At 45.4% G+C, this 10,454-nt stretch overlaps 1 protein-coding gene across 2 annotated transcripts; it reads left to right on the top strand.

Moving 5' to 3' along the window:
- The first annotated feature begins 1,456 nt into the window (after positions 1 to 1,456).
- Positions 1,457 to 9,310, top strand: LOC136501516 (protein neprosin-like). 2 transcript variants are annotated; one of them, XM_066497042.1, is made up of 5 exons: positions 1,457 to 2,104; positions 2,258 to 2,662; positions 4,829 to 5,002; positions 8,213 to 8,266; positions 8,396 to 9,310. In XM_066497042.1, the coding sequence occupies exons 1-5, from the start codon at positions 1,679 to 1,681 to the stop codon at positions 8,945 to 8,947; spliced, it is 1,611 nt and encodes a 536-aa protein (XP_066353139.1). In that variant the 5' UTR covers positions 1,457 to 1,678; the 3' UTR covers positions 8,948 to 9,310. The 2 variants fall into 2 exon arrangements, with proteins under 2 accessions (XP_066353139.1, XP_066353140.1); XM_066497043.1 differs by lacking the exon at positions 8,213 to 8,266.
- Positions 9,311 to 10,454: the final 1,144 nt, after the last annotated feature.

Genomic DNA, 10,454 nt, shown 5'->3' on the forward strand with positions numbered 1-10,454 from the left:
GCCTAGCGTGGCAGACGACTTACGCCCCGACGCCGTGTGCCCTCGCTCCACGTTGCAAGACAACCGTCCTGTTCTGTCGTTGGTATTTCGGCTGATTCAATAACGTCTCTATGAAAGAAAATAAGTCAAAATAAGCACAAGATGACTGAAAAGTAGATGGACAGAACATGGTGAACATCTTCGGCGACAAATGAGGACTACCAGTACCAAGGCGACACACAAAAATTATGACGTGCAAGAGAGAAAAGGGATGGGTGTAACGTCCCCTTTCTAACAGGGACTGAGAGATGATTGTTCTCAATTGAGGAAAAAAATAAAAAAGGGGATCGTTTCTCTATTTGCTAGAAAGTGTTTTTTACCTCCTCTCTGTCTTACTTCCTCCGTCGTCGTAAAATAAGTGTCACTTATAGGATCGTGTGCCCCCAACGGTCGTGGCTTGGCGGCCATGGCCTGTTCAACTGGTATTAAAGCCGGCTGATAAACCGACTGAAATTGTTTTATTATGAAAGAAAAATACTATAGATTCTAGCTGATAAGCCGGTTAAGTTCGAGCTAACAAGCCCATATCCACATTAACCGTGCCCCCGACGACCGCGCACACGCGCTCCCTCCATACACGATTAGTTTATGGGATGGACTGATCGGATTAGCTAGCTGAGCGGTGAAGGCAGCCTGGTCGTGATTTGATACGTTCTGGATGGATGGATGTACGTATACTGTTGGCGGCCATGTCCCCAGTAACCGTGCCCCCGACACGTGCACTGGAACAAGCCGAGAGTTTTGCGTGCGCCCCGTGCAATGGAAGAAATATACAAAAGGAAGCACGAAAGCAGAGCAGCTCATCGTCAGCTGGTGACGGGAACGGAAGGAACAGCACCTTCGGTTTCAGTTCCTCCGTAGTGTTTGCATCGCATTGCATGGTGTCGTCGTCCCTGTCCCTGAGCCTGACACGCACGCACTTGAGCAAGCGATAGAGGGGTGCGCCTGAGGTGCACCTCATCATCATGGCGCAGCGCAGATTGTGGCAGCAGAGCGTACAGCCAGCGTCCTTGTGGTGAGGGAGCGCCAGCACCATCAAGCGCTGCCGCGCTGGTTGGTTCCTGTTGAAATGGTAGAATTCAAGGCCTGGCCTGCTCGGTAGGTGAGGGTGGCCGTAACTGTCGCATCGAAACATTAAATATAGATTAATTATAAAATCAATTAGAAAACTAATTTACTAGATAATTTTTTAAACCTAATTAATTTATTATTAACATATATTTATTGTATCACCACGATGTCAAATTATAGCCTAATTATGTTTAAAAGATTCATTTAGTAAATTAGTCGTAAATTATGTAATTAATTTTATAATTAATCTAGATTTAATACTTCATGTATGTGTCTAAATATTCGATGTGATAGGAATTTTAGGAGGCCATGCAAACCAAAACCAAATAGGGCCACTCTGGTCATCGTCTATCTATCGTCAGATCCTCAGTCCTCATCTTGCCCATCTCGAGCTGAGGTGACTAGCAGAGGGCCGCCCTCTTCAGTCTTCTTCCTCCTCCCGTTCCGGCCAGTCCCCTTGTTCAACGGTTCAGCCGCCTGCTGAATTTTAGTCACCAGTCACCACCTCTTGCGCCATTCCATTCCTTGCCCAGTAGTGCAGTAGGGCACATCACATTACGACAAACAAATGCAGCTCTCGGCGGCGGACAGCAGGAAGAAGAAGCGGCGGCGGCGGAGGGAGCTGCCACTGCCAGCAGCATGCTCCTCGAGATCTGCTGCCGGCGGCGGCGCCGCTCAAGGACAGTGTCAGTGCCAGTGCTGCTGCTGCTCTAGCCCCGGTGGCAGCGGCCTCGTGGCAACAACAATCCCGTGCGCATTCTCTCGCTGCTCCGGCGGCGCCTCCTCGTCTGCCGCCTGCGCGCCGGTAGCAGCGGCCGTCCGTCTCGGCACCCAGCAGCACAAGCTGACGATGCTCCTCGTTGCACTCGCGCTCCTCCTCGTCCTCCCTCCTGCTCCATTTCTCGTGGCAGGGGTCTCGGTGTCGCCCCGGAGGATGGCGAGGATCCAGAGCCATCTGGACAGGATCAACAAGACCCCCGTGCGCTCCATCCGGGTAAGAACGAGACAAGACGACGGATTAACAACGATCCGTCGCTGCAACAACAACCGTGTGTTTGTTCCTGTCTGTCTGTGGGTTGACGATCATGCATGGCTGATGGAGCCGACGACGGTAGGTTGGTGTAACTTGGGTATTGTTTCATTTCAGAGCGCGGACGGCGACACCATCGACTGCGTGGCGGCGCACGAGCAGCACGGCCTGGACCATCCGCTCCTCAGGACGCACTCCGTCCAGACGGAGCCGCCCGAGGCGCCCATGCCGAGGGGCGGCGGCGGCGGATTCGTCGTCCCGGCCGCGGCTGGCTGTGGCGCTGCGACGGCGGGGAACGGGAGCAGCAGCGGCAAGAACAACAGGCGCCGAGGCGCGTGGCAGACGTGGCACCACGGCGGGCACTGCCCCAGGGGCACGGTGGCCATCCGGCGGACCACCGCCGAGGACGTGCTGCGCGCCAGGTCCATCTCCCGCTTCGGCCGCAAGAGGAGGCACAGGAACGCCGCCGTCGCCGCACGCGCGGCCAACGCGCCGGACGTCATCACCGGCAATGGCCACGAGGTGAGCCAATGATTTTATCCAGCTAGAGTGCTACTAGCATATTTACAATTCTCATCAAATTAGCTAGCAACTTTATTACTACTACGCTTCCATCGGTGGAGCTCCCGCTGGATTGTCCGTACGTTAGGATTGATCCTTGGGGCTTGGGCTTGGGCCTTGTTTAGATGAAAAATTTTGCAAAATGGCTATCCGTAGTGTTTTCGTTGTTATTTGGCAAATAGTGTCCAATCATAGTCTAATTAGGTTTAAAAGATTCGTCTTGTGTATTTCGTCTAAACTATGTAATTAGTTTTATTTTTTATTTATATTTAATGTTTCATGCATGCGTCTAAAGATTCGATGTGACAGGGAATGTGAAAAATTTTGTAAATTTTTTTGCAAACTAAACTGGACCTTGTTTAGATGCAAAAATTTTTGCAAAATAGATACTGTAGTGTTTTCGTTGTTATTTGATAAATAGTGTCCAATCATAGTCTAATTAGGCTTAAAAGATTCGTCTCGTGGATTTCATCTAAACTGTGTAATTAGTTTTATTTTTTATTTATATTTAATGCTTCATGCATGCGTCTAAAGATTCGATGTGACGAGGAATGTGAAAAATTTTGCAAAATTTTTTGCAAACTAAACTGGACCCAACGTGTGTAAACTCGATGGTACGGTGGCATGCCATGCCTGCTGCCTGTCTGATGAATGGAGGAATCAAAATTGAAGCGGGTGCTGATGGATCGGAATCCGATGGAGGAGGAGGAGAGAGCGAGGGCACGCAGTCATGATGAGTGAGTGAGGCCCGGCCGGCTGGCGCGGCGGCGTGGTGGGTGGCGCGCAATAAGTTAGCAATGCAGGTGTATGCAGATGCAGATGAGGGAAAGGACGACGACGCCTGCTGTTTTTCTGCATGCACCTAGCTACTGCAGCGGCAGGGAGAGGAGAGGAGAGGGAGGGGAGGCCACGCATGGCCATTACTATTGTTCCCACCAACATCAATTCGATCACATCGGTGATCGGTCGCGGTCCATCGCTTCTTCGTTCGTACAAGACGTAGAGTACATTACTACTCTTCCTCGTTTCTGTACTGGTGTATGTTGTTGTTGCTTCGATTGCATCGTATATACGTTTTCAGCCTGTTCACTAGCTAGTACGTATGACTATCGTCATCTTTGCTACGAAACTTGGGCCTCAGTTTATGCAGGGCGTAAAGTACGGGAGTGTTACATCAGGTGTTATAGGGGACGTCGCATATGAAGATGTCGTATAGGATGTTTGGATACTAATAAAAAATAAATTAGAGAATCCGTCGATAATTTGCGAGACGAATTTATTAGGTCTAATTAATCCGTCATTAGTACATGTGTTGCCGTAGCACCACATATTAAATCATGGATTAATTAGGTTTAAAAGATTAGTCTCGTAAATTAGTCGCAAACTGTGTAATTAGTTATTTTTAGTCTATATTTAATACTCCATGTGCATAGGGAGTAAGCTTTAGGGGAGTAACCAAAGATCGTTGGTCCATTAGGGGAGTAACCAAAGATCGTTGGTCCATATATACATCTCTGTTAGAGGGCGGGGAGTGGCGTGCTCTCGACTCAAAGTGGGTCAGTGCACCTTTATAAGTGACGATGGAACCGGCCATATTCAGCATGCATCAATCATGATGCGATGGTCCATGCATGCACTGCACCAACACGTAAAAAAGTATGCGGTGTGGCCGTGTGGGGATGGATGGATTGCTGAGACAAAGGCGTGCTTCCATATGTGTGTGGGGTGGATTATGGGCTTATTATGGCAAAGGTGGAGTCGTCGTACTGTCGTAGAGTATACGTTCTGTAGTAGAGCATGCATGCAGTAAAAGATTGTTCCGGTAAGGTAACGTGTGTGTGTATATATAGGGTGTGGGGTTCGTTGGGCCACCTGCTGCCTGCCTCCTGTGCCATGCTGCCTGCCTGTAGTAACTGTGAAGTGAAGTGAATTCACTGCATGGACAAGGTGTGTAGATCGATCGTCTGTCTTTGGTTGGGTTAGCTAGTAAAATGTTAACTCCATCGATCGCTAGATCGTCTGCATGCATATTTGTAACAACCAGATCAGCTTAATTGCTACTAATAATACTATACTGGTATGTATAGAGTATGTATGTAATAATAATGATGCTGTATTTGCATGCAGCACGCGATCGCGTACACGTCGCCTTCGCAGCAGCAGGTGTACGGCGCCAAGGCGACCATCAACGTGTGGGATCCGGCCATCCAGGAGTCCAACGGCTTCAGCCTCTCCCAGCTCTGGATCCTCTCCGGCTCCTTCAACGGCTCCGACCTCAACAGCATCGAAGCAGGATGGCAGGTCTCTCTCTCTCTCTCTCTCTCTCTCTCTTATACGCATTCACATACTAGGAGTATGTTAACTCTCAATTCTCAAATAGTCTCAACTAGCTAGCAGTAGTCCAACTGACACTGACATCGATGAACACCGGCAAGTACATGATGAAAGCAAAGTACCATGTTCTACTATAGTAGATTAATGTACTACGTACTAGTTACGTTAGTAATAATCTCCATCTCCTAGCAAAGCTTAGAGCTTACTACGGTCAACCCAGGCAAGTTAAAGTTTATAAGGCCCAGTTTAGATGCCCCCAAAATCCAAAATTTTTTGCGCAGTACCCGTCACATCGAATCTTGCGGCGCATGCATGGAGTACTAAATGTAGACGAAAAAAAAAACTAATTGCACAGTTGGGTGAGAAATCGCGAGACGAAACTTTCGAACCTAATTAGTCCATAATTAGTCACTAATTGCCAAATAAAAACGAAAGTGCTACGGTAGCCAAAATCCAAAAAAAAAAAAAAATTTGGATCTAAACGGGGCCTAATTTGATGGATCTCGAGGCCATTGCGGCATGCATGCACATGGCCTTCTTAAATGCTTGGATCCATCAGTCGCGCAGAGATCAAGATCCCCGTCGATTATTGTTGACTCTGTACAGCATCTCCTTCCGCTCATCGATCGAGCAGCACACCTACTTGTGGCTTGCTTGAGGTCAACCCATTCCCATGTGTGTCCGCCTGGCTCTGTGCCTCTGCTTGCATGGTTCTCCAGCCCACAGTTCCCTCCCCCCCATGCTTGGTCACATTCGGGACTCGGGAACCACCTCTCGGTGTCGCGGTACGGTCGAGGTGTCCAAATCCTGGTACCAGAAAAAACTGAAGCAGTTCACTTCACTGGCGTCGAGAAGATGAGAACATCCCATGCGTTAGGATTCAGAGCTTCAGAGTTAGGGTTCAGAGTTTCCAGCGGTGACGGGCTGACGGCTGAACCAAACGGCCATCAGTGAACCGAACAGCCCAAAAACGTTTCCGCAACAAAGAAAAAAAATGAGCAAAAAAAAAGTGTTGTTGCCGCTATTAGTGCTAAACCAGGCTACCTAAATCTACTGCTAAGGGCACCCACAATGGTATAAGTCAGTTACTATCTCTAAGCCAACTTCTCCAATAGTGCTAGCTCTTAGCGATTTACCCTGTTTGCTTTGCTGAAAAAACAGGACGAAACACTGTTCCGGCTGATTTGTTGTGAGAGAAAAATACTGTTCCGACTGAAAAAACAAGCTGAAAAGACGGATTATAAAAGAAGCGAACATGGCATTGACTCCCAGTATGATTAGACCCACACGACACTTTCACATGATCTTGAAATATGTGCATGAATCTAGCTTTTGATCAAAAGCTAGTTTTTTCTCTCTTTTATTAAAGTATGAAAAAAATGCTAAGAGCTAGCTTATAAGAAAGCCACTGCGGGTGCCCTAAGGGGGAAAAATGTAGTGCATGCAGTACTTCACTTGGCAACAACGCTAGTATAATTAGGCGGGCTATAGCTACCTTCGTTGCTCATGATAATTGCCCACATGCATATTTGTGAGATAGTATGATTTATTCTCACGCACGCTACGTACCTACCTGCGCTTGCAAAAACCTTTTTGGTTGGGGCTTGGGAGGGTCACGCATGCACGGAGCAAATCATTGTGCCATGCAAAAACGTTTGACATATTACCTTAGGGTCTGATTAGATTCCAAAAAATTTTGCGTAGTACCTGTCACATCGAATCTTGCGGCATATGCATGGAGTACTAAATGTAGATGAAAAAAAACTAATTGCACAGTTGGGTGAGAAATCGCGAGACGAAACTTTTGAACCTAATTAGTCCATAATTAGACACTAATTGCCAAATACAAACGAAAGTGCTACAGTAGCCTAAATCCAAAAAATTTTGGATCTAAACGGGGCCTTAGTCTACCCACCACCACCACCACCACCAATAATTTTAGGTTTGGATTAACTTAAACTTAACAAGATTTGTAGAAAATAGTATTAACATGTGTATCTCCAAATAGGGTTATATAAAATATATTATATGATTAATCTATTGATACTTATTACATATCATAAATATTAGTGTCTTTTAATATTGTCAAAATTTGAGACTAATTGACTCCTAAAAAACAAGCAAGAATTGTCTTTTTTTAGACATAGGAAGTACATTGATAAAATCGTACGGTGTTTGTCCGTCCATTTGGTTAATTTGATTTGAATTTTCGATAAATCCCATAGCTGTGAAGAAAAAGTTGAATTATACCTTCGTCCAGAATGATAGGTGTATTTGACTAGAAGAAATGTCAAATTTTTACAAAATTTGACCAAAACTTAGTCAAATATATGCAAGTTTAGGGCATAAAACTTACATTGATAGATTTAAGTGGTCTAACATGATATTACAATTTACAAAATTTGACAAATACATAGCCAAACTATTTTGTATGACTTTTCTTATGGTCAAATACGTCTATCATTTCTAGACGAAGGAAGTATATATATATAAATGCTTCCATCCTAAAAAAGAAATTATAATTTTGTCCTTCGAGCAACTTCAAGGGCCTCTTTATATCCTTCCTAATTGATATGAATAGAGATTTTGGTGGGAAAAAACATCCATCACGTTTTTTTAATTAAATCGCCAGATATTATTATTCTCTATTCCAAATTTCTTGCTAACTAAAGATGGAAGTGGAGCTAGTGTGCACAAAATATAGAAAAACTTTTGGAGGGTGGAAAGCTATAGATTATAATTTTTATTCAAATGACTCTCCAAGTGATGATTTAGAGAGCGAGCTTAAGAAAGACTCTTGGAGTCAGAGATACTCTTAGTCAAACTATTTAGAAAAGAGTACCAATATTCATGAAGTTAAATAGGTATACTATGAAACATGCATATTCTATGGCGAATCTAGTAAAATTTATTTGGTACCATGTATAATCTAATACTGCTATGTTTTATAAACTTGATCGAACTCAAAATGTTTGATTTTGGTACTACATTAAAATTATATGCTTTCAAGATAAAGGAAGTAACAATTACTATATTCGTATGTCTATAATTATTACTGATTATATATATATATATATATATATATATATATATATATATAATAATAATAATAATAATAATAATAATAATAATAATAATAATAATGAATCTGAAGCTGTGCACGGTTTTTCTAGTCAGGTCAGCCCTGAGCTGTACGGGGACAGCAGGCCGAGGCTATTCACGTACTGGACAGTGAGAATAATCTACCTGCTGCTATTTCATTTTCAATTCATAAGCATTTGATTTGCGTTGCATGCATGGACCTACCTATATGTATTAGTATACTATATAAATATAATCTACCTTATTGCATGCACGCAGAGCGACGCGTACGAGGCTACTGGTTGCTACAACGCGCTGTGCCCGGGGTTCGTGCAGACGAGCCCCCGCATCGCCATCGGCGCGTCCATCTCGCCGGTGTCGTCGGCCGGCGGCGCGCAGTACGACATGACGCTGCTGATCTGGAAGGACCCGAAGCTGGGCAACTGGTGGCTCAGCTACGGGGACCAGCTGGTGGGGTACTGGCCGGCGCAGCTGTTCACGCACCTGTCGGACCACGCCACCATGGTGGAGTGGGGCGGCGAGGTGGTGGACACCAGGCCCGGCGGGGTGCACACCGCCACGCAGATGGGGTCCGGGCGCTTCGCCGGCGAAGGGTTCGGCCGGGCCAGCTACTTCCGCAACCTGGAGACGGTGGACGCCGACAACAGCCTGGCCGAGGTGGCGCTGGACGCCATCCAGACGCTGGCCGAGAACCCCGCCTGCTACGACATACGCAAGGCCTACGACGACGACGGCCAGCACTCCGCCCGCGGAGGCTGGGGAACCCACTTCTACTACGGTGGCCCGGGACAAAACCTGGCGTGCCCCTGATGGTGTGATCATCTGATCGAATCTATCTGATGAACGCGCGGCCCCTGACCGTACATGGATGGACTACCTCTGCATGCATTTGAATTAATTCATCTACATCTATTAATTAATCGCACATCATGCTGCATCATCTAGCTACTTGGTAGTAGTAATATATGTGCATCTAGAGGACTAGGAGAATGTATCCGTCATGGCTCCCTAAGCTAGCTAGCCAGTCCAGTCCAACAAGGCGGATCGTGCAAGCATGCTTCCACCTGTGTGTACGCGTGGCCAAATTTTGACGTACCTTCGTACGTGCAAGCTTTCGCTAATTCTACCTGTAAGGACTTGCAAGCTGTAATTAACTGTTGATTTATCTGTTCTTTCAATCGGTCCCAAGGTTTTAAGATTTGATTTTTCTCGAAACATAGATCATCCAAAATGCTGCACATTTCCCTGCTAATCTGCTAGCAGCGCTCGGCAGCTAACCTCAAGCTCATTATATATTTATATACATGTAAAACGTCCATATGACTTCTCTCATAGAGCTGCGGTGCCACTGTGTATAGGTGGGATAGGGATTCAGGGGGTTTTCTCCATCTGCATGAGAAGATCTTCTTCTGAAGCCGGAATACCCAGGGGCTATCTAGCCACCGCGGATCGAGCTTTTTTTTTACACAAGCCGATTGGCCTCTCTTAGTTGAAAACTAGATTTTTAGACCCTCTCGACCACTTTCTCGTTCGCCATCGTTATATGTCTGCACACGCGCCGGGAGCACATGATCAAGCAGAAAGGTAGTTTCGATGGGCTTGAGATGCCGGATTTCATGTATTTCCTAAAATCATGCTCTATATTATGGTGCCTATTAGAAAAAAAAAATAGAGCATGATTTTTTTAAGAAAAATATGAAACCGGTTTCACATTTTTTTCTAAGATAAAATTCTATTTCTGTAACTTTTTGATAAAGTTTCATTGACCTCTCTCCGAACTATCGTGAAAGTCTGATTTATCTTTCTCATGACTGACGTGATGTCAAGTCAGATAAACCCGCTTTCAAAAGTTAGAGAGTCTAAATATTCGTTTTTTTCTCCAAAAGTTAGATGAGGGAGGCCAGATGGGCTTCTGGCCACTTGCCAAGACTGTCCCACTTTGCCAAGACTGTGGGAAATTCAAATCGAGCCCAGAACTCTAACGGCCCAGTTTATCGGAACTTCGGAAGGATGGAACCTCTCGCTGTGGCAGCTGGCGAAACAGAAGTTTCCTCGTCATCTAAAACGGACAGCAAATTTCAAAGTACTTTTGCAATAATTGACATGGAAAAAGAGGCACTGAAAATGACATAGATGCCCACCTCATTTGACCTTAGCTTAAGGCTATATTTTGTTCTTTAGTCTATAGACTAAAAGTTTTAGTCCACTTTAGTCTATGAACTAAAAATGAACTAAAATGGTATTTGGTTCTGTAAACTAAAATAGACTAAAGTAGAGAGAGGGCAATAAATGAGAGGCATAGGTGTCCCCAACACCT

This window comes from Miscanthus floridulus, chromosome 13 (genome assembly GCF_019320115.1).
Source record: "Miscanthus floridulus cultivar M001 chromosome 13, ASM1932011v1, whole genome shotgun sequence".
NCBI classification, from domain to species: domain Eukaryota; kingdom Viridiplantae; phylum Streptophyta; class Magnoliopsida; order Poales; family Poaceae; genus Miscanthus; species Miscanthus floridulus.

Bases quoted from the DNA above. Each gene is read 5' to 3' on its own strand.
- LOC136501516 (XM_066497042.1), top strand. From the start codon at position 1,679: ATGCAGCTCTCGGCGGCGGACAGCAGGAAGAAGAAGCGGCGGCGGCGG. The intron at 2,663-4,828 runs GTGAGCCAATGA...ATTTGCATGCAG, and splicing joins TCACCGGCAATGGCCACGAG to CACGCGATCGCGTACACGTC. The intron at 8,267-8,395 runs GTGAGAATAATC...GCATGCACGCAG, and splicing joins GGCTATTCACGTACTGGACA to AGCGACGCGTACGAGGCTAC.